The sequence below is a fragment of the Leucoraja erinacea genome, chromosome 19, assembly GCF_028641065.1.
Source record: "Leucoraja erinacea ecotype New England chromosome 19, Leri_hhj_1, whole genome shotgun sequence".
Classification (NCBI taxonomy): Eukaryota; Metazoa; Chordata; class Chondrichthyes; order Rajiformes; family Rajidae; genus Leucoraja; species Leucoraja erinaceus.
Window position 1 is genome coordinate 16,665,240 of NC_073395.1, and position 21,507 is coordinate 16,686,746.

General features: G+C 41.1%; 1 protein-coding gene across 7 annotated transcripts in view; it reads right to left on the reverse strand.

Moving 5' to 3' along the window:
* The window catches only part of LOC129706266 (lysine-specific demethylase 7B-like), a 72,759-nt gene that overhangs the window by 38,544 nt on the left and 12,708 nt on the right, over positions 1–21,507 (reverse strand). For all 7 annotated transcript variants that reach the window (XR_008725026.1, XR_008725027.1, XM_055650415.1 and 4 more), the window contains exons 2-6: positions 16,526–16,611; positions 11,479–11,596; positions 8,406–8,566; positions 5,055–5,193; positions 47–233 (exon numbers count right to left, since the gene is read on the reverse strand). Coding sequence is in view for 5 of the 7 variants with exons in the window: in XM_055650415.1 (XP_055506390.1) it covers positions 47–233; positions 5,055–5,193; positions 8,406–8,566; positions 11,479–11,596; positions 16,526–16,611 (691 nt within the window). In the remaining 2 variants the exon portion in view is untranslated. The remainder of the gene's footprint in view (positions 1–46; positions 234–5,054; positions 5,194–8,405; positions 8,567–11,478; positions 11,597–16,525; positions 16,612–21,507) is intronic.

Genomic DNA, 21,507 nt, shown 5'->3' on the forward strand with positions numbered 1-21,507 from the left:
ATACTTTGCTTTCATGAACAGTTCAAGCTCACACCAGGTCACTTACCCACAGTACATGGTACCATACAGAGGTGCCTCCAAAGTCAATGTGGAAGTCGGTGTAACTGTCCTCCATTCCCATCAGACAATATTTCTGAACACAGGGCTTGGGAAAGATGGAATCTTCAGGCCAGTAATTCTCCACCCATGAAAGCTTCTGTACAATGTCAGGAACCTTCACCAAGTCTGACATCCTGCGTATAAATCAAGAGAATAAATGAGCAGCTTGTAATGGGGTATAAATAACAAGTAAGTTAACGTTGCATTTGACATTAACATCAGCTCAATTTTGAATAATGCCTTATCCTGTTAAGACTGCAGTTCAACAGAAATAGTCCATTTTACATTCATAGTCACCAAAATAAAAACAGAATTCTTCACAGAGCCCCCTGGGTTGAGGATGTCCACTGCATTCCTGTGGGGTCGGACATGACTAATGATTCTTTGTGGGATCTAGTCTCTGCCACAGTGGATGTAGTCAGGGCTGGGTGGGTGGATTGCTCAGATAGTTGTGTATTCTGTCTGCTGAATGTGCTTGGCCTCCATGCATACTTAGAGAAAGGAATACTACAGGATCATTCAGCTCATGAAACCAGCAAACTACAGTCAACTGCACAAGCAACCAGCAAGGTCGAAAAATAAAGTCCTCACATCTTGTGCAATCCCTTACCCAAGTTCCAAAGAAAGACAAGCTGGTAGTTAGTGACAATTTCAATTTGTGATAAAGTTGAATTGAAATTGAACTACCAGATTGATGTGACAGGCAGGGAAGGAATATAGAAAACAATCCATATCCAGATTTTGTCATAACCAACAGTGTATATGAGAGAGCCAAGCACAAAGTCTCTGGGCAATACCTGTGATCCCACATTAGTATTTTTGAGACTTCTAGAGGGACTGCAACAATGTCTACATAATTCGTGCTATAACAGGACCACCGACGGCCAAAATGACAACTGCCCTACCTCATCATCCTGGTGCCTAAACCACTCTTCTTGGACAGTGTTTCCATGGTCAACTTGATGTCTCCCAACCACCATAACTGCAGTGACCCCATCATGCCAAGCCAGTACTTAAGTTCACATTCACTCCACAAGGTATATCAGACTTGTTTGACATGACCAGGAGAATCGGGAATGAAAAAAATCTCAAATGCAAGGGGTTCCCGAGGAGAAATACCATTGAAACCACTGGCAAAAACACCCCAACTCACAGTTGAACAAAAACATCTGAAAAACAGATGGTAGGTAGATAACATGCAAGTAATCCAGTAACTAGTGATTAACTGGAAGATACATGGATTATTCAGTGCTGAGAAACTATTAAGGATCCATCTTCCAAGTGCCAATATTGGAAGAGTACTCATGAAGACATCAGTAATGCATCATCTTTTATTTCCTCAACCATAACTGCCTTTGACTTGAATGTCCTTGGCAGCATTGTGGCCTCTGGTGTGGATAAAATTCCTATTGCAATACTAAAAAACATGGTGGAGAAGTACTTCTGGCATGACCTCACCAGGTTAGTGATCAATTTGCTGGGGATCTTAGAGACGCAGTAAACATGATTATTTTTAGGTAAGTACGCATCCAACTGCTGTAAGTAGAGAAGAATCACCCTGATTTTCTGACACATGGAAGCACCAAAAAAATCCTCAACCAGCACCTCCAGCTGGCGAAGGAGTTATCCCAAGACCTAATGTGGATTCAATCCTTGAAGAACTGTGTACCTTGAAAATCAAAGTCACTTCAACTTCAGTCATCAGGCATGGAATTAACACCTACAAGCAGAGGCCGAGCAGAGGTGAAGCATGCAAAGTAATGGACCATATGCTAATCATTTTGGAAAGCCAAGGCTCTTCACCAACCAGCCCATCTCACACAACACCATCTCAACAATCAAGGTTAATGAGGAAACACGTTCAACACAGCTTTGGAGCCACCCATGAGCAAGCTTAGATACATGAAAAAAAACTACCTCCAGAGCCAGGATCCCAGCACAGCTGATCAACTGAGAAATGGGCTTTGGAAGACCAAGAACTAAACCAAAGCATTAACCCCACAGTCTAAACAACAGTGACCCCTGACCTGTATTCAGAGACTTAGGCAATCTACCTCGGCACATCAAAGCATCTGAGAATTATCAACAAACAATTTCAATAACAGGCAGAGCAGACAACGTTAACACTTTTCTTCATAATAGGGAATGGACTAATTTGATAAGCTTACAGTCAAATCCTGTCTTTAAGAAAAACTACAGAAAGCCGTATCAGATATCCTGTAGTGTGGACTTAATTGCAATATCAAAAGTGATGCAGTGAGTGTATGTTTAAAATATTAAACTTAATAATGTTGTTTAATGGCAATTCATGCCATTATAGAATGTTTTATCTGTGGCATGGTCAGCAAATAGTTTGAAGATACTTGTTCTGTACTTTAGATTCAATACATTCAGTCTCGTGTTTAAAATTGTAAGTATGAATTTTGGAACATTTGCAATATTTACTTACCATATATCACAGATCAAGAAGATAATTGCTACAATAATGTTAATTTTTTTAGTGATTCATAAACTGATAATTTGTTATTCATGTTTGTTAGGTTTACCACCCTGAACCAAACTAATAAAAAAATACTTTGATGACCTAGATTTTAAAAGTTTTCTACATTCAAATGGAGGAACAAGCTTTGAAGGAGAATATTTTTAGTCCACATTGATCGAGCAATGATCGAGCAACTGTCCATATGGTGCCAGCGCAATAACCTGGCCCTCAACACCAGCAAAACCAAGGAACTGATTGTGGACTTTGGAAGGAGTAGGAGGGGGACCCACAGCCCCATTTATATCAACGGGTCGATGGTTGAAAGGGTCAAGAGCATAAAATTCCTGGGTGTGCACATCTCTGAAGATCTTTCCTGGTCCGAGAACACTAATGCAATTATCAAGAAAGCTCATCAGCGCCTCTACTTCCTGAGAAGATTACGGAGAGTTGGTTTGTCAAGGAGGACTCTCTCTAACTTCTACAGGTGCACAGTAGAGAGTGTGCTGACCGGTTGCATTGTGGCTTGGTTCGGCAATTTGAGCGCCCTGGAGAGGAAAAGACTACAAAAAGTAGTAAACACTGCCCAGTCCATCATCGGCTTTGACCTTCCTTTCATCGAGGGGATTTATCGCGGTCGCTGCCTCAAAAAGGCTGGCAGTATCATCAAAGACCCACACCATCCTGGCCACACACTCATCTCCCTGCTACCTTCAGGTAGAAGGTACAGGAGCCTGAAGACTGCAACAACCAGGTTCAGGAATAGCTACTTCCCCACAGCCGTCAGGCTATTAAACCTGGCTCGACAAAAATCTGATTATTAATAACCCATTATCTGTTATTTGCATTTTATCAGTTTATTTATTCATGTGTGTATATATTTATATTATGGTATATGGACACACTTATCTGTTTTGTAGTAAATGCCTACTATGTTCTGTGTGCTTCAGCAAAGCAAGAATTTCATTGTCCTATACAGGGACACATGACAATAAACTCACTTGAACTTGAACATTGTTCTCCAATTAAAAGGTTTTTAGTACAGGCTAATATCATCCTGGGCAAATACCAAACCTAGCTACTACTAGTAGTAAGGCAATGTACATGGAGGGTCCTGTAAATTGTAATGATGATTTACCATTCCATTATGCTACTGGGAAATCATAGCATGCAATGAGCTAGAAATAAATGCAAAAATGAGCATTTTAGGGCAAATTTGTGATTTTTCTTAACATCTCGATGCACAACCCACTAAAATTTCCACACAGTTGTTAAGATCATATCATCTGTATTAAAATATATATAAAACTTAGAAACAGTTATCCAGCTAATTTTTTTATCAATGCAAAAAATGTCCCAGCTGTTCACCTTTTGCCAATTTTGCTAATGACAACTTCAGTCTAATTTTGGTGCATACTGTTTATTTTGAAATGGCCATATCTAAGAACTGAATAACGGTAGACCCAGTTTTCTTTTCAGAATTATTCTCAGGTAAACATATTGAAGTACAGAATATGTTACACAATATGGAGTTAATATCTTTCGAATTTAAAGGTTTAATGTAATTATGTAACATACCAAAATAAATTTTCCTTAGGGGTAAGGTTAACATTTGAGTCCATTATACTTTAATTAATAATTCCTTACACAAGTACATTAATAATAAACATTAAAAATACATTGGGCCATATACAAATGAGGTTAGGATCAAAATGTCAATTTTGGACCACATGTTTGCCATCGGGCTAAATGTTTGCTTTAAATGATCAATCGCACCTTGGGGAATACAAATTGACTGATGCTATAGCAATTATCTACTGCCTTGTGCCTATCAGATCCCCCCCCCTCCCCCCAGTTGGGCAATTAGAGGACTATTTGGGGAGTCTGGGAGGACCAATGCAATTCTGGCATGGGTCATTTTGTATTTCCTAGGCTGTGATTGATCATCTAAACCTGGTTTTAGCTGGTACCTTTAATATCTAGGCTAGCCTAGATTGGCCCAAGGATCCATTTAGGGGGTCTGGATGCACATAGCTATTTTGACCACTAGCCAATATATAAAGCTAACCACTTAATTGGCACTACAACCACAAACTTAAGGATTCATTTTGTCAACACCAGCACACCATGTCAACATTGAGTATTGTCTAAGAAAAAAAAAAAAAAATCACTGCAATGAATTTGCCTCGACAACTCTCAAACCTCCCCTCTACAGGCAAGGTCAAGCATAATGGCAGCTTCATTTCTCAAACTGTTCATTACCCCCTCTCTGATTGGTGGGATTTTGCTGTTTGATTTACACTAACAAGCAATTAGTCAACAATTAACAGGCATTTTAATTCTACTGAATTACTTTCAGATACCCCATGGAAATGAAAAATAATGCACGTTTAACAGCCACATGATCACATACCATTAAAGACATCGCACATTACTATGCCAACACATTTAACAATATTCAGCCCAAACAACTTACTTTGTATCAGAAAATTCCAGGCTAATAACATTTAATACTTTGGTTCGTTGGGCATTGTAATATTCTACAAACTCCCGCAGTTTCATCTTACAATCAGCTTGCCGAGCCACATCAATCACATCGATCACCTTCTCACCACCTTGGAAGATTAAAAATTAATAGTCAAATAAACTTGCAAGTCATGGCATACAAACAAGAATAATTAACTATGGCTTGAAACTTAAAATTACCAAACCCATTTGGATTCCATATTGAACAGAGAACTATTAAAAAAGATTGCCTGGGTGTTGAAGTCAAAGACAAATAAACAGTGAGGAATTTAGGGAAGTGAATAAATAAGACGTTATGGGGGATAGGAGATTTTAAGCAGGGGGCAGACATTGTTGGCAAAGCCAGTATTTATTGCCCATCATTAACTGCCCCCGAGAAGATGGTCACATTTTGAACTACTGCAGTATTTCTGATGAAGGCACTACCACAGAGCTATTGGGAAGGAAGTTCCAGAATTTAGATCCAATCAAGGTAAAAAGCAGACACATTTCATCCTATTCAGTGAGGCATGTATTTTGAAACCCACATTGGCCATGTTCCCACACACCAAGTGCTCATCTTTCGCAATGGCGACAGATTTGGGGAAAGCTATTGGAGTAGCCTGTGATTAAATAATAACTGTACACATAAAACACTTTAGATTAAGAACACTGTAGCTTAGGAAGGCGTCGACAATAAAATACACAAAATTCTATTCCTAACAGGATGTGTCCAACTTTGATGTTTCCCTCAGCAGTGATAACTGGAAACAGAAGTCAAAGTCTCAAAATAAGACAGCTTCTATTCAAGGCAGATGAGAAGAAAGTTCTTCATGGAGGAATAATGAATCTTTGGAATTCTCTAACGAAGAGGTCTGGGGAGGCTGTCACTTAGTACAATCAAGACAGATGGATATAGTTTTAGATATAGAGGCAACCATGGATATGGGGTTAGTGCAATGAGGTAAAACATCAAGCATGATGTTACTGAATGGAGGAGGTGGTGTCAAAGGCCAAATGCTTCTATTTGTTATGTTCTTATGTAGAGAAAGACAAGACAAGAGTCAAGAGTCAAGTTTAGTCAAGAGAGTTTATTGTCATGTGTCCCTGATAGGACAATGAAATTCTTGCTTGCTGCAGCACAATAGAATATTGTAAGGATAAATACAGAACAGATTAGTGTGACTATATACCATAGACCAGGGGTGGGGAACCTGCGGCCTTCTTGGCCATTAAGTGCGGCCTTTTGAATGAATCCAAATTTTGTAGAACAAATTATTTTATTTTTATTAATATGTTTTTGTTCGTCTTTTATTATTTTTTATTTTAATCTTAAAATGAACGTATTTAAAATACCAAAGAGTAGAAGAAGATTCAACGAAATAATCCTATATCTAATTGAAGTTTCTTGGATGCGGCCTTATTTAGATTACAGCAAACTTAATGCGGCCTTCCAACATGAAAAAGTATATATATATACACATAAATAAACAGATAAAGTGCAATAGGCTGTTATAGTTCAGAATTTGTTTGAAGTTATGTTTAATTGTCTGATGGCTGTGGGGAAGCAGCTGTTCCTGAACCTGGATGTTGCAAATTTCAGGCTCCTGTACCTTCTACTTGCTGGCAGCGGAGAGATGAGTGTGTGGCCAGGATGGTGTGGGTCCTTGATGATGTTGGCAGCCTTTAAGGCAGCGACTGCGATAGATCCCCTCGATGATAGGAGGTCAGAGCCGGTAATGGCCTGGGCAGTGTTTACAACTTTTTGCAGCCTTTTTCACTCCTCGATGCTCAAGTTGCCGAACCAAGCTACCGGTCAGCATGCTCTCTATTGTGCACCTGTAGAAGTTCGAGAGAGTCCTCCTTGACATACCGACTCTCCGTAATCTTCTCAGGAAGAAGAGGCGCTGATGTGCTTTCTTTATAATTGCATCAGTGTGCTTAGTTCTTGACCCTTCCACCATCGACCCGTTGATATAAACGGGATTGTGGGTCCCTATCCTACCCCTTCCAACGTCCACAATCAGTTCCTTGGTTTTGCTGGTGTTGAGACCCAGGTTATTGTGCTGGCACCATTTGGTCAATCGGTCAATCTCACTTCTATACTCTGACTCGTCCTCATCAGTGATACGTCCTATAACAGTGATGTAATCGGCGAACTTGATAATGGAGTTCCCACTAATGACCGGCTACGCCGTCATGAGTATAGAGTGAGTAAACCAGGGGGCTGGGCACGCAGCCTTGAGGTGCTCCCGTGCTGATTGTTATCGAGGATGACACATTTCCACCAATACGGACAGACTGTGGTCTGTGGATAAGGAAATCGAGGATCCAATTGCAGAGGGATGCGCAGAGACGCAGATTTGAGAGCATGGTAACCAGTTTGGAGGGGATGATGGTATTAAATGCCGAGCTGTAGTCAATGAATAACAGCCTGACATATGAGTTTTGTTATCCAAGTGGTCCAGAGCGGAGTGGAGAGCCAGTGAGATCACATCCGCCGTTGATCTGTTGCAAGCGTACTGCAGTGCGTCTCAGTTCTTTTCGAGGTAGGAGTTGATATGCGCCATGATCAACCTCTCAAAGCACTTCATCATCACATACGTTAGTGCCACTGGTCGATAGTCATTGAGGCACGTCAGCTTGCTCTTCTTGGGCACCAGCATTATTGATGCCCTTTTAAAGCAGGTGGGAACCTCAGACCTCGGAAGCGAGAGGTTGAAAATGTCCATAAAAACTCCAGCCAATTGGTCCGCCCAGGTTTTTAAAAACACGACTGGGTATACCATCAGGTCCAGATGCTTTCCGAGGGTTCACCCCTCTGAAGGATCATAGAAACAGATCTTCTGACATCGGCCTCTGTGACTGTGACCGAAATACCATCACGGCAAATGGGGGCTTGGGAAGGCACATCAATGTTCTCCCTATCAAAGCATGCGTAAAACATACTAGAATTGGACCAAAGATGAATAGTTTTAGTTATGTGGAGAGGTGAGAAGAGTTGAAAAGAGTATGCGCTAAGTATTCAATACATGTAGATAAGATAGGGGGAAATATTTGAAACACTTTCTTGCGTCAGAAAAGTAATTAACAGAGGAGACGGGTTTAAGGTGATTGGAAGACCAAGATGAGATATCCTTCGACTCCCAAACACAATGTGGTAACATCAGGAATGCACTGTTTGAGGAAGCTCATGAGGAAACAAGTAGAAAGAGAACCAATTAATATTCAGAAGGCAGAACTGGAGAGGAAACTTGCAGAGCCATGGATGACAAATGACTGAAAGTGACTGGGCTCCACCTCACATGCTGCCACCACTTACCCACATATTCTTCCACATTCCTGACAGTAAAGGTGCTTGCAGGAAGAGCAATTCCAAGTCCATCTATCTTGGGCACCAAAATGGGAAAATCAAACCCATGCTTTTCCAGGTACTTGTGTGTCAGCTGGGTACCGTGCATCTTGATGACAATTCCACCAGCACTACGAGAAAGAAACAAGGCATAATGGAGCTCAACATTAATATTGGTGAAACATTCAGAGATTCTGATGGAAAGCCATCAATTGGAAATATTAAAAAAGGTTTCTTTCTTCCCACATGTTAAGTATTTACTTTTGGATTCAAAATTATTTTTTAAGGTAAAATAAGAATGTCTCACTCCAGCCATCCAGCAACCCAAACGAAGGCTTTATATTGAGTATATGTATATAGTATAGCTGTATGCATATATATGCAACCTCACCTACGGAACAGGAATCTCCATAATTATTAACAAAAAGGAAAAGTACCTCATTGGCCATCAGCTACTGAAACCCCTTATCCATGCTACTGTCACTGCAGAACAAGATTACCTTGCTGATGCACGATTACCTATCCAGCTGATCAATGCGAGCCCCATCTCAAATCCTAAGGCAAGCAAACGCTCAACAAGTATCCCTTCTAATTGTCCCCTGTCTATTTCTTGTTCTCTCCCAAATCTCACTTCTGTGATTGAAACACAAAAATCTAGGTTGGCACTCCAGTGTTGTATTCGCAGAGAAGGTGTTTTTCCATACGAGACCCGAAATTAAGATCCCATCTTTTCTAAGATTGCGCAGTGGGAACTTTGGCGTTATTTCAAAGACTATAAGGGAATTCACCGTAATGTACTGGCAAATATATAATCCCTCATCAACACCACAATGGATTTCCTGGTCATGACATCTCTACGTTTGAGAGAATTTGCAGTGCACAAACCGCCTGATAACTTTCCTACAGTACAAGAATGACATTACTTATAATTTAAAAAACAACAAAAATGGCTGTCAAGCACTTTCAGGACATTCTAAAAGAGACATGTTTAGAACGAGGCCCCACCTTAGGTTTATTGAGCAAAAGTACAAGCGACCTGGGGTAATATATTGTCATGGATTGAGAAATAGTTTGTAGGAACAGTTTATTCCCCCCCCCAGTCAGCAGTCTGCTGGGATGTGCGAATAGGCTCATCTATTCACATTATACATCGATCATTGGAATGAGGAAACAAAGCTTTGGCAGGGAACAGGTGGACCTGGGAAAAGTGTGAATGAAGAGGAAAACGTGGAGAGATTCCAACATGATTTAGATCAGTTCAAAGAGGAAACACCTGCACAGCAGATGCAGCGTGATGTGTATAAATGTGAGGTTATGCATTTTGCAGCAAGTCAGCTTATCTGAAAAATGTTAGACTTTAAAAAGAGGAAAGTGCGGCAAGGGCTGGGTGTCCTTGTACCCAATGAAGTGGGTCAGGTGCAGCATGTATTTAGAAAAGCATTTGTCTTCATTGCACGAGAATTTGAGCACAGGAGCAAAGTCGTCTTTCTGCAGCTGTCCGGGTCTTGGCTAAACCCCAGTTGAAGATTACAGTATGGTTTTGATTTCCTTATCCGAGTATGAACAGAAAGATAATCCTGAGATAGCAGACTAGAGTACAAGGAGAGTTTGGGTTGATTAGGCCTGCACTCTCTGGAGTACAGAAAAATTAAAGAGGATTTCATAGAAACTGTTAAAACCTTAAGACTACATAGATTGGATACATGGAGAATGTTCCCAATGGATGCAGACGTAATTCAGCCCTCAGACTCATGGTAAACCATGTAGTGCCCAGATAGAATTCCCTTCCCAGAATGCAGTGAAAGCCAAGTCAGTAAAAATATTCAAGAGCCAGACACATTCCTTACTTCCAAAGAGATGCAGGAGTATACACAGTAAAGATGAGAAAGTAGTGCCAAAATCAATAACTAACCCTGTTAGAATATAATAGTAGAGCAGAGTAAAAGTGCTGAATGGCCTACTATTCCCCATGTTTCTACGTTACCACCTTCTGAGTGAAAGCATTTTTCTTATTGTAAATGGTAGACACAAAAAGCTGGAGTAACTCAGCGGGACAGGCAGCATCTCTGGAGAGATGGAATGGGCTTTGTTTCAGGTCGAGACACCTTCTTCAGACTCTTATTGCAAGATTTCCCGGGGCCTCGTTCTAGACCCCTCATGGAAGGGAGGCCTCCTCCCTTCCTCCAACCTGACCTGGAAAAATGGCACCTACTTTAGAAAATTTGGAATTGAGATACTTGGTCCCCTCAACCAAATGGCTAAAGAAGATTGTGAATAGCCAGAGGCCAAACTCTGATCCCAGCATTATCTCACTAGTCATATCCTGCCAACCAGAGAATGATCCAATTATTCCAATTGTGTACTATCTGCTAACCAGTTTTCAATCCACATCAGTGTATTATCCCAATTCCATGAGTTCTAACCTTGCTGGCCATCCTCCTGTGCGGGACTATATAAAAGGACTTCCGAATTCCAAATGCACCAAATCCACTAATTCCCCCTTTTTAAATCATATTCTCAAAACTCCAGTATAGTATTCAATGATTATTTCAATTTCACAGATACAGATGGACTATGCTCAATCCTATTATTCTGCTGCAGCATTCTGTATTTCACTGTAGATTTGATCATTTTGGTAGTTGTGTTCATTAGGAACTGTAACTTATTCCACCTGTCTCTACAAAGGAGAGTATTGACTGACTGAAACGCTTGCAGTCTGTTTTTAGGATGCTCCTATACATTTGCATTTGCAAAAGAAACTGGGAAATTTGTCTGCAGTTAGGAAAATTCCTCACATCACCACCATCATTCCACTTGTACTATGCCCAGCCTCTGCAAGATACTGGAACTGTCTGGGCAACATAAAAGAGACAAACACTCACAAAAATACTATTTCCTTTACTTATGTGTAGTGCATACAAAAAACCTTGTAGCTGTAATGAAGCAGGGCTGTAAGTTGTTTACATAGCCAAGAAAGGCCAAGCTTTATCAAACACCCTTTAACATGCTACAAACACAGCAGACAATTGAAGGGTTCATATACCTGGGAAAGTGCCGGGCTCGGAGGTGCCTGATGAAAACTGGTGTACCTGCTTGTATCATCTTTACCGAGTCTGTGACCTCAGTGTAGTCATGTCGGTGCCAGTTTTTCCGTCTCTTCACTGCAGGTCAAACAAATAGTCAAGAATGTTTAAGAAGAAACTGCAGATGCTGGTTTGAACCAAAGATAGACACAAAAAGCTGGAGTAACTCAGCGGGATAGGCAGCATCTCTGGAGAGAAGAAACGGGTGACATTTTGGGTCGAGACCCTTCTTCAGACAGGTTAGGGATAAGGGAAACGAGAGAGATAGACGGTGATGTGGAGAGATAAAGAACAATGATTGAAAGATATGCAAAAAAGTAACGATGATAAAGAAAACAGACCATTGTAAGCTGTTTGTAGGGCGAAAATGAGAAGCTAGAGTGACTTGGGTGGGGGAGGGATAGTGAGAGTGAATGCCGGGGCTACCTGAATAGAGCAAAATCAATATTCATACCACTGGGCTGTAAACTGCCCAAGCAAAATACGAGATGCTGTTCCTCCAATCACTCTGACAATGGAGGAGACCAAGGACAGAAAGGTCTGTGTAGGAATGGGAAGGAGAATTGAAGTGTCCAGCAACCGGGAGATCAGGTTGGTTCACACGGGCTGAGCAAAGGAGTTCCGCGAAACGATCACCCATTCTGCGTTTGGTCTCGCCGATGTATAAGAGTCCTCATCTTGAACAACAGATACAGTAGATGGAGTTAGAGGAAGTGCAAGTGAACCTCTGCCTAACCTGAAAGGACTGTCGGGGTCCCTGGACAGAGTCGAGAGAGGAGGTATGGTGACATGTGTTGCATCTTCTGCGGTTGCAGGGGAAGGTACATGGGGAGGGGGTGGTTTGGGTGGGAAGGGATGAGTTAGCCAGGGAGTTGCAGAGAGAACGGTCTCTGCAGAAGGCAGAAAGGGTGATGGGAAAATGTGGCTTGTGGTGGGATCCCGTTGTTGTGTGCAACAGCTGAAGGGGTGGAAGGTAAGGACTAGGGGTACTCTCTGTTGTGACTAGGGGGAGGGGGAGCAAGGGTGGAGGTGCGGGGTACCGAGGAGACACGAATGAGGGCCTCATTTATGATGGGAGAGGGGAACCCCCATTCCCTAAAGAATGAGGATATCTTGGATGTTCTAGAATGGAACACCTCATCTTGGGCGCAGATGCGGTTTAGATGGAGGAATTGGGAGCAGTGGGATAGAGTCTGCAGGAAGCAGGGTGGGAAGATGTGTAGTCAAGATAGTTGTGGGAGTCAGTGGGTTTGTAATAGATGTCAGTCAATAGCCTATTTCTTGAGGGAGACTGTGAGATCAAGAAAGGGGAGGGTGGTGTTGGAGATGTTCCAAGTAAATTTGAGTATAGGATGAAAATTGATGGCGAAGTTGATGAATCCCATGAGTTCTGCATGAGTGCATGAGGTAGCACCGATGCAGTCATCAATGTAATGGAGAGAGTTCGGGGTTAGGGCCAGTGTACGCCTGGAACAGGGATTGTTCAACCTACCCTACAAAGAGACAGGCATAGCTGGGGCCCATGCAGGTGCCCATAGCCGCGCCTTTGACTTGGAGGAAGTTGGAGAATTCAAAGGAGAAGTTGTTGAGGGTGAGGACCAGCTGAGTAGAGTGTTAGTAGAAGGAAATTGGATGGTTTTGCGGTCGAGGAAGAAACCGAGGGCTTTAAGCCCTTCCTGGTGGGGGATGGAGGTGTAGAGTGACTGAACGTCCGTAGTAAAGATGAAGGAGCGGGGGCTCGGAAAGCGGAAGGCATTAAAGAGAAGATGAGCATGTGAGGTATCTTGGGTCAGGTAAGATTGGTCCGGGGGGAATTGAATGGAGTCGAGGTACATGGAAATCATCTCTGTGGGACAGGAGCAGGCAGAAACAATGGGTCTGCCATGGTAGTTGTATTTGTGGATTTAGGGGAGAAGGTAAAAACAGGCTGTGTGGGGCTGGGAAACGATAAGGTTGGAGGCTGTGGAAGGCAGACAGCCAGAAGTGATGAAATCAGTAATGGTGTTTGAGATTAAGGTCTGGTGCTCATCTGTGGGATCATAATCGAAGGATAAATAGGAGGAGGTGTCTGAGAGTTGTCGCCTGGCTTCAGCCCGTCAAGAATGTTTAATAGTCATGTCGCAAAACAGAACAATAAAATTCTTACTTGCAGCAGCACAAAAGGTTTGTAAACAGTACACAATAGATAAGGTAATAAACAAAACAAAATTACTGAAATATCCACAACAATAAATGAAATGTCAAAAACTGAAAATGCTGGAGATCAGAGATAAAACAGAAAATGATGGGAACACCAAGGTCAGGCAGTATCTGTCGAGTGAAATAGTTAACATTTCAGGTCATATATCCTTCATCAGAACTGGGAAAGAAAAAAAATACAACTGCCAGAGATGTACACCTGCTCTTTTGCCAATCACTTCCCTCCATCCAATGACTCAAATGGTCTTTTGTAGCAGTAATTACACTTCTTCTCATCTACGATATCACATTGTGCTCAAAGTGGAGTTTTCCATGCATGTTTTCACAACCAGAGACTTTAGCAGGAGGCTGAAGGATGATCTTATAAAGTGTAAAAACATTATGAAATATTATAGGATGAATACTCAGTGTCCTTTATCCCCCCCCATAAGGGAATCAAGAACTGACAAACTCATAATATTTAAGTATCTGGACAAGCGCTTGAATTGCAAGGCACAGAATGATAGGGACAAAGTTCTGTTAAACAAGATTAGTATAGATGAGTTATTTTATAGTCCTTGTGGGCAGGGTAGGTTAAAGGACCTGCTTCTGTTATATTACTCTGTGGACCTGAATAACTAGCCTTCATCAAATCCCACAAAACCATTCTGGAGATTGAGAAGTTGGGATAAATCCAAATTGTGCAGTGCCAAGAAACATTTTAGCTTGGCATCAGCATGGGTCTCATCACAGAGAGCATGACTAGAGATGTCACCCAGACCCCAATGTTTGCAGGAAATAAGGAAACCCTGACTCCATTTCCTTCTCACAATTCCTCCATCTCATTGCTCTGATGAGACTGATGCCACGGGTGCTTCTTTCTCATTTAAATGTGGCTGCCTCTCCACCCTAGAGCTCTGAACCACATCCCACCTATTTCACTCATCCTCTCTCCTCCTGGATACATCAAGGTCTGGAGTACCCCAGGCCTTTATCTTCGACCAGCATTCATTCAATGGATCATCCGTTGTAATTTACACCACCCTCAATATGATTCTAGCCACAGTATTTTACTCCTCCCCTCCTTTTCAGCATTTTGAAGGATTTACCACTCTTTACCACTCCCTTTTCCATTTCCAACAATCACTCCCATATCTATGGCACTGTTCCATGCAAGCACGGGAGATGCAATACCTATCTTTTCACCTCTTCCCTACTTATCATCCAGGGACCGAAACAGTCCTTTCAGGCAAGGCAGTGATGCACCTGCAGTCCTTCCAATTTAATGTACTATATTCAATGCTCACACAGCAAGATTGTGGTGGCGGAGGCAATGTGGCTGCTGGAGATTCTGCAGCAACCTGGGGCTGGATCAGGTCAGGCAGTGCTCCAAAAGGCCGAGCGCATGGATCGGAAGCAATCTGTAGCAGTGCAGACCGGCAAAACAGCAATGGAGAACATTGACAAGATTGGCTGGCCAATCTCTGCAACTCTATGCCAATGCCGCCATCAGGACAATGAGCCGTTATGGCCAAATAAAGACACTACATTTTTAACAGCTTTGGACTTGAATCATACAAAATGGCACCAAAAACATCACAACTCTTATATACCGTCTCAGTTTAACTCTTCGTACGCTCTTGTACTTAAGTATGATTGAGCATATGTACAGCAAGATATTTACTGAATTATATGCAAAAAAGGAATTTCATTGTATCTAGGTACATGTGACAATAGAGTACAATTGACCCATTGGACCAGAGTAACCTCATCTACACTGAAGAAACCAAACAGATTAGGTGACTACTTTTGGAGTGCAGTCTGCAGAGGCAACCTTGAGCTTCCAGTTGCCAGCCACTTTAATTTATTATCCCACTTGGACTTATATGTAGTCTTCTGCACCATTACAATGCTGCTCAGCTCTAACTACACTTTGTCTTTCATCTCAGCTCTTTCTTTTTTCTTCTAGACCCAAAGAAAAATTCCATAGCCTCAAGTAACTCAAATAATCTTCTGTCTGTATCAGAATTAGCCAGCCTATCGATGGTATTGGCTCAGATTTACCTTTGTCATTAGAGCAGCATGAGTTGCCTATTTCCTTCGATCCATAGATGCCGAGCAACATTCACAACTATAAGTACGCATTATGTTACCATGGTCCAGGCTTTATTGACACAGGTTGATCATATGCTGAATAATCCAACCACATTTTTGTTTGGAAGTGGAAAGAACTAATAGAAATTGCATTAATTGCAATGTGTAAAAAGAGTTAAGATACTGTCTTATAATTTTGCTGCATGTCATTGTGGGATATATCGTGTCTTGATTGGTGAATGTTTAGTTTGTGACTTTATTTGAAGCAGAAATAATATGTGAATGTTTCATTGAGTATAATTCCGACTGGTAACTACGCACTTCGTCCAAGCACATTATCGCATGCGTCATGCAAGCCATCTTAAATGACCACCTAAACTGTCATTTGGCAACTTAAAAAACTGCCAAGGTTGCCCGGCTGGCAACAGGGAAAAAAAGTTAAGCGAGAGCCCTGCAAACATGGTCCTTTTATCCTATCCATTCCTACCCCATCCATCCTGCAACTTTGACTATCTCTCCTTCCCAGATTTGATGACGCTTTGACCTGGAGTATTAACCCAGTCCTCTCCTTATACATGCAGCATACCTGCCAAATGTTTACAGCATTTTCTTTTTGTTTCAGATTTTTAACATCTTCAGAATTGCAGATTTCATTCTCGCTTTAGAAAAAGGTTGGGAAAAGCAGCAATTGAACACTAAGATATTTTCTTCGAAGGGTTCAGTCTTTAAACTCACTCAGAGAGGCTCCATGTAAGATGGCACATTTGGGACAGTGGTACAAGTCAATGTCAACAGCTTGGTGTTCCTCCACTCGTACACAACTGAAAGAGAAAAATACAGATTTACAGTCAAGCAGAGCCAAAGACTACATCAAATTCCAAAGTTAAATTGTTAAATAACCAAACATTGCTGCATCACACATTAAATTTCCACCTTGTAGGGCCAACAACCCGATGCATAATACATTGCAACACAGAAAACCTCCAACACTTTCCCCCTGGACTCCGTGCACTCAAGTGTGTAGTTTATAAACTGCAGCCTTCAGTCCCACAGCAGATTTTTTATTGCTGGGTTAAGGATAGTGTCTTCACTATCACTTGTTTGCAGTGGAAAGCAAAAAAAATCAGCTAGTAGGATCTCCATCTATTGCAGCAAAGATCAGATATAATCCAAAGACAGTAAAAGTAAATGCTGCAAGTATGTTTATAATACTAGATTTAGTTTCAACCACAAAATAAAAGCAACAAATCAGTGCATCGTTTCTTGTTCCTCAAAAAATTGTTAGGAATTATCTCAAGATATAAAATTGCATTTTAAAACACAACCCCAATTGAAACAACAATATGAAACAGAGATGGATAGCAGGACAGTCTGTGGGAATGTCCAGAAGAGTGGGAAGATGCAGCAAAAGCATATCCTTTTCCATCAAGACTCAGGATTCAGGCATATTGCACTACTTTGCATCAGTTTTTACACAATTCCTCTGGCATCATGATTGGTGGTAACCAGTTCTACATTAAATGTACTGTTTTTTCCCAAATCACGATCTGCTCCAGGGTTGAATCTCACCCTTCACACTGTCCTGAAACAGATGCTTAGTTATCCACCAAAATCAAGAGCAGCTGGGAGCCAGAGTCAGCAAAATGCAGATCTGCCCATAGGTTGCTGGTCCCTCTGTAGTGCACTCAAACACTGTTCTTCATCAGTAAACCAAAATCATATGAGACCTGGTGTGCAACTGCCGCCAACCTTTCCAACTGTTGAAAATGAAGCTGAAGCACAGAGTCAGGAACCTGGTGGACAACCCCTACTGTGACAGACCTGATCATTGCATTATGATCATACCCTGGGACTCAAGACTCTTCAACAAAGACATAACTGTCCAGAGCGAGGCATGTCAGAACAGACTTCATGAAGTTGTTTACGCCATTAATAATGAACTAATGTGGAGTTTTAGCAATTAATTTTGTTGATTATAAACTTTGTCACTTGATGGATCACTCTAGCAAGGAACCAACAAATGTGACAAAAAAAAAAGTGTATTTCTACCACGAGCAAAACCGGACTAGAATTCTAATGGGAACTGGTTCTCCTTTATGAATTCAACACCAGAGCTGCAAATATGTGAATCGCTGGAAAGCATGATTAGCAAGGGTGGGGAAGGCTAACAACAATCTTTCTCCTGACTAAATGCTTAGAATGCAGACACAAGGCACTGCAGATGCTAGTTTACAAAAAAATAACAACATGCTGGATTAACTCAGCAGGTCAGGAAACATCTCTGGAAGACATAGAAAGGCAATGTTTTGGGCCAAGACCCTTTTTCAGACAGAACGTGGAAAGACCATTTTATCGTAGAGAAATGAACAAGATTTCCATATAATGTCCTTAATCTAGATATTGACACCCATCAGAATTACTTTGCTATCTAAAGCAATAACCAAAAGGCCGTTTGCACCTTCAACACTATGAAACGTACAGGTAACTGCTGAATTGACCACCACCTAACCTATTCTGTAATTTGCATCAACTTAGTCCCCCCAAAAATAGCAAAAGAAATACCAACACAGGAAAATAATATCAGTATGAAAGGACTCAAGAGCACAAAATTAATTGTAGACACAAAATGCTGGAGAAACTCAGTGGGTCAAGCAGCATTGAGAGAAGGCATGGGTGACGTTTCGGGTTGAGACCCTTCTCAGACTCTGATTGGACATGTCCTTTTTCAGACTCTGAAGAAGTGTCTCAACCCAAAACGTTATCCATTCCTTCTCCCTAGAGATGCTGCCTGACCCGCTGAGTTACTCCCGCATTTTGTGTCTACCTTTGTTTTAAACCATCATCTGCAGTTCTCTCCTGCACAAAATTAATGGTTTAGCACCAATCTAATGACTCAAAGCAAACATAAGCCAGAACAATCCCTGGACATTCCCGAGGTCTACCATAATTAGCACCAGTGAAGGGTGAATTTCTACACCCGAGTCAAAACTGGTTAAGTAATGCATTATAAATACAAATCATTATTGGACTGGTCATGCAAATAACAGCATGCTTTCTGCTGCAATCTCAGCATTACTACAGTCTGGCAAAGTGTAAAAGACTAACCAACAGTTAATAGGTAGGACCCCTGGATCAGGCTCAATCCTTACTTCCAGCACGACTTAACTTAAATTTCCTTCATATAATATGAAGGGGATATGCTGGAGATATCAAATGTCCATTTTTTTTTCCAAAAGGATATGTCCAATTGCAATTATTACAAAAGTGCTTGCTTTCTGCCTGCCATTGTGAAGGTTCTCACCAGAACCCTCATCAATTGCCTCCTCACAGAACCAGGAAGCAGCCATTTGGCACCTCAAACTTGCTCCAATCAATATTATTATGGTGGATCTGATTGTAAGCTCACCTCCATCTGATTGTTAGTTCACCTCCACATTGCTGCCTACTCTGGTATCCTTCCACATACAGTCCTTCCCAGAAGAAGAATCTATCTAACCAGGCCTAAAAATATTCAAAGCCTGCTTCACTGCCTTTTGGGTTAGGGGGATCGACAGACACACGACCCTGAGAAAACATTTGCCTCATTCTCGTCTTATATGCACAATTCATTATTTTTTAAACAGGAGCCCCTAGCTCTAGATTGCCCTTTAAAAAAAAAACACACTTGCCAAAACCTCCAGTGAATTTTTGCATGGGTCACTCAAATCCTTTCCGATTCAAACTTCAGCCAATACAATTCCAGCCCTTCCAACCTCTCATCGACAATCCAGATATTAGCTGCTTCCAATATAATTACACATTTCCTTAAAATGAGACCAATACTGTACACAGTACTTCAGATATAATCTCACCAATGACCTGTATAACTGAACCTCCTAATTTTGTATCCCACATCTCTGACAATAAATGTAAACATTGTTAATGTTCCTAATTTGTTGTACCTGTACACAAGCCTTTTACAAATCATGCATAAGCAATAGTTGGCCAGTCAGTCTCTCTAGCATGTGCCACAATTCAATAAAATGTTAATGATTCTATCTCACCACTATTTCCTGCTCTCTCCATAGAATCCTTCATTCCCTTTGTAATTTAACTTTGTCATTCACTGTGTCAATACATTCCATGATTCCAACTCCACAGGTCTTTGTGCTGGAGAATTCAAAAGAATTATGACTCCCTGAGAACAAAGAAATTCTTCATCTCCATCCCAAACTTATTTTGAAACCACAACGGTAGTTCTGGATACATCCCAAAAATTGAGGGAGGCATCATCTCAGCATCAGCTTTTACAGTCTACTAATATATTTATTGTTTCATTAATATTCATGATTACTTCAACCTACACCTTTGCTCCGTACATCAATCTCTTCACCACAAAAATTAACGTTCCCTGCAATGCCTCCAACGTATCAGCATTTAAGCATGGAGGCCAATGCACAGAGTAATCTAGACACAGCCTTACCAGCATCGTGCAAAGCTGCTTCAAGAACTTTATACATTAGTCTTCCTACAGACTTGTTGTACCTGTTTGATTAGTTTTTATGTTTCATGAACTAGGACCCAAACATCCTTAAAGCACATTTTGTCATCTCACTTCACTTAAATAATAATTTGTTTTCTCATTCTTCCTTATGAAGTAACATTTTCTCACATTACATTCAAGCTGCCAATATCTTGCCCATTCACTTAACTGATCTATACCCTTTTGCAGTTTCTTTGCATTCACAATACACACAATACACAATACAATTTATTTGTCACTTGAACCTCATAGAGGCTCAAATGAAATGTTGTTTCTGCAGTCATACACACATGAAAAAAAAGACCCAAGACACAACACAGTTTACACAGACATCCATCACAGCACATCTCCTCCTCACTGTGATGGAAGGCAAAAAAACTTCTCTCCCCTGCACTCCCCATTCCTCTCCCGATGTCAGGGTCAAAGCCCCCGGCGGGCGATGGCAATTGTCCCACCAATCTCCTTATCAACAAAACAAAGACAAAGTGCTGGAGTAGGGGGAAAAACTTTTATACCCACTCTGGCTGGCTGGCAGGAAACAATTTTCTATTCCTAACAAACAATTTTATTTTCGACTATAATCTTTGATCTTGCACCTTATCAAAGGCCTACTGGAAATCCAAGTATAAACATCCACTGGTTTTCTTTATCCACAGGATATGTCATGCCTTCAAAGGACTAAAGTAGATGGGTCAAATGTGATTAGCCAGTCACAAAACAAAACTGACTCGTTGTGATTGCTCTGTGTTTTTACTGTTTTAATAGTTTCTGATATCCTCCCCAGCACAAATGTAAACCTAATTGGCCTGCAACTTCCCACTTCCTGCTTCCTTCCCTTTGCAACTAAAGTAACATTTATCTAATCTATTGGAACTTTCCATGAATGCAAGAAATTGGAAAAGTAAAAGCAATGTGTCAACAATCTCAATAGCAACTACTTTTCAGAACAGAGTATGAAATTAATCTGGACTCAGGCCTGTCAGTCCACAGCTCTAATAATTTGCTCAGTACCACACTCCTGGTGATTTGAAATATTCCTCCAAGTATCTTCCTTCCATTCAGTTCCCACTTTAGCAGCATGTCTAAAACCAATGCAAGTGAAGACAAATGCAAAGTAACAACTTAATTTGCATCTTCTAACTCGGTGATTCTCAAAGTTTTGATACCTGTATACCACTTTGTAAATTTTCGTAAA